Source organism: Notothenia coriiceps, unplaced genomic scaffold (assembly GCF_000735185.1).
Source record: "Notothenia coriiceps isolate Sejong01 unplaced genomic scaffold, NC01 NC01_scaffold00017417, whole genome shotgun sequence".
NCBI classification, from domain to species: domain Eukaryota; kingdom Metazoa; phylum Chordata; class Actinopteri; order Perciformes; family Nototheniidae; genus Notothenia; species Notothenia coriiceps.
This window is the reverse complement of record NW_011350118.1, coordinates 470-2,595: the sequence shown is the minus strand read 5'-3', so window position 1 is coordinate 2,595 and position 2,126 is coordinate 470. Positions and strand designations below refer to the sequence as shown.

The 2,126-nt window shown below is 49.5% G+C and overlaps 1 protein-coding gene across 1 annotated transcript; it reads left to right on the top strand.

Moving 5' to 3' along the window:
- Positions 1–841: 841 nt before the first annotated feature.
- LOC104950395 (DNA-directed RNA polymerase II subunit RPB2-like) lies at positions 842–1,651 on the top strand. The gene is made up of 3 exons (XM_010776916.1): positions 842–1,030; positions 1,113–1,299; positions 1,478–1,651. The coding sequence occupies exons 1-3, from the start codon at positions 915–917 to the stop codon at positions 1,649–1,651; spliced, it is 477 nt and encodes a 158-aa protein (XP_010775218.1). The 5' UTR covers positions 842–914.
- The last annotated feature ends 475 nt before the right edge of the window (positions 1,652–2,126 follow it).

Here is a 2,126-nt window from a genome sequence, read left to right as displayed (position 1 = left end):
ACAACATCAGAGGAGCCGAGCGCATCCGTGAAGCACACAAAATGGTGACGTCAGAGTTCCCGTTAGCTGGCAAATCTAAATTTCTTCGGTCAAAATAATTTCCCTTTAGCGCAATACCGCTTCAGTTGGGCCACTTATGTGACAGACAAGAAGAGTCAACTCTAATGTCTAACACTTAATGTGGAGAAAGAGATGTGCTGTGTGGGTTGATTGTGCGTTGATCTGTTGGTAATGCCTCGGGGTTCCGGTGGGCATGTAAACAAATGCATAATGCTGCGCTATACTTTGTGGCCTCACCCGGTTGCATAGCGACACTTATTGTTTAGGTGTCTTTTAATAAGCAGGTAGTCCTATCATTAGCTAGAACTAGCTGGATCTGATCGATATGGACATAAACGCGAGTGAAGTCTAATCTGACGGGAGAGAGAGATCAGCTGCTGCTGACGAGTCGACACGCAGCGCTGCATGATCACCTGCAGCGGTGAGCGGACAAAACACACACTTCAGGTTAGAATATCACACGTAGCTATTTTAATTACCTCTCAAACTATCGTAACTAGTTATAGATATGTTTAGTTTCACTGTCGGGTCACTCATTACTGGATCCGCGAGCTGCATGCATGATACTGGCATAATAGACTGCCCGATCGGGCAACCAGCAGGTGAGGCTTCATTGCCCGAGCTAAATACTAGATGGCCCCGGGCCATCGGGCAGTCCTTAATGTCGAGCCCTGGGTGTAGGTGTGTGTGTGAGACACTTGAGAGACCGCAGGTGTGTGTGTGAGACACTTGAGAGACCGCAGGTGTGTGTGTGTGTGTGTGTGTGTGTGAGAGACACCTGAGAGAGACCACAGGTGTGTGTGTGAGACCGGTGTCACTGTGTTAGGGAGTGTAACTGTGTGTGTTGCAGGTACATGGTGCACCGGCTGCTGCTGGCGGCTCTGGGTCGGCGGGAGCTGGACGACAGGGATCACTACGGCAACAAGAGGCTGGACCTGGCTGGGCCGCTGCTGGCCTTCCTGTTCAGAGGGTGGGCGTGCGCAAACACACACACACACCAGTTCAAAGTGTGTATAATTATAATCTGCTAATGAACACGGTGTGGCTGTCAGCATGTTTAAGAACCTGCTGAAGGAGATCAGGATCTATGCACAGAAGTTCATCGACAGAGGGAAGGACTTCAACCTGGAGCTGGCCATCAAAACCCGTATCATCTCGGACGGCCTGAAGTACTCTCTGGCCACGGGGAACTGGGGAGACGTGAAGAAGGCTCACCAAGCCAGAGCTGGAGTGTCTCAGGTGAGAGGCTTGGGGTCATACTGTTCAAACTGTCACAGTTCATACTCCTCAACCCTCAAATCCTTAGTGTCAAAGCTCAGGAAGACCCCGCGCCAAACATCTTCAGCTCAGCAAGGATCGTCCTGACTTATTATTCTGCTTCTTCCTCTTCTCCTTTTCCTTTCTCTTCCTCCCTCAGGTGTTGAACCGCCTGACCTTTGCCTCCACACTGTCTCACCTCCGCCGACTCAACTCTCCCATCGGCAGAGACGGAAAACTGGCCAAACCTCGACAGCTGCACAACACACTGTGGGGGATGGTGTGTCCGGCTGAGACGCCTGAGGTACACAAAACATCACAACATACACCCTGACACACACACCATAACATCACAACATACACCCTGACACACACACAAAACATCACAACATACACCCTGACACACACACCATAACATCACAACATACACCCTGACACACACACAAAACATCACAACATACACCCTGACACACACACCATAACATCACAACATACACCCTGACACACACACACCACAACATCACATACACCCTGACACACACACAAAACATCACAACATACACCCTGACACACACACCATAACATCACAACATACACCCTGACACACACACCATAACATCACAACATACACCCTGACACACACACCAAAACATCACAACATACACCCTGACACACACACACCAAAACATCACAACATACACCCTGACACACACACCATAACATCACAACATACACCCTGACACACACACCATAACATCACAACATACACCCTGACACACACACACCATAACATCACAACATACACCCTG

What these genes read in the sequence shown, in the direction of transcription:
- LOC104950395 (XM_010776916.1), top strand. Translation starts at nt 915, where the DNA reads ATGGTGCACCGGCTGCTGCTGGCGGCTCTGGGTCGGCGGGAGCTGGAC. An exon ending in CTGGCCTTCCTGTTCAGAGG is followed by an intron (nt 1,031 to 1,112) that starts GTGGGCGTGCGC and finishes TGTGGCTGTCAG; the next exon opens with CATGTTTAAGAACCTGCTGA. An exon ending in CCAGAGCTGGAGTGTCTCAG is followed by an intron (nt 1,300 to 1,477) that starts GTGAGAGGCTTG and finishes TTCCTCCCTCAG; the next exon opens with GTGTTGAACCGCCTGACCTT.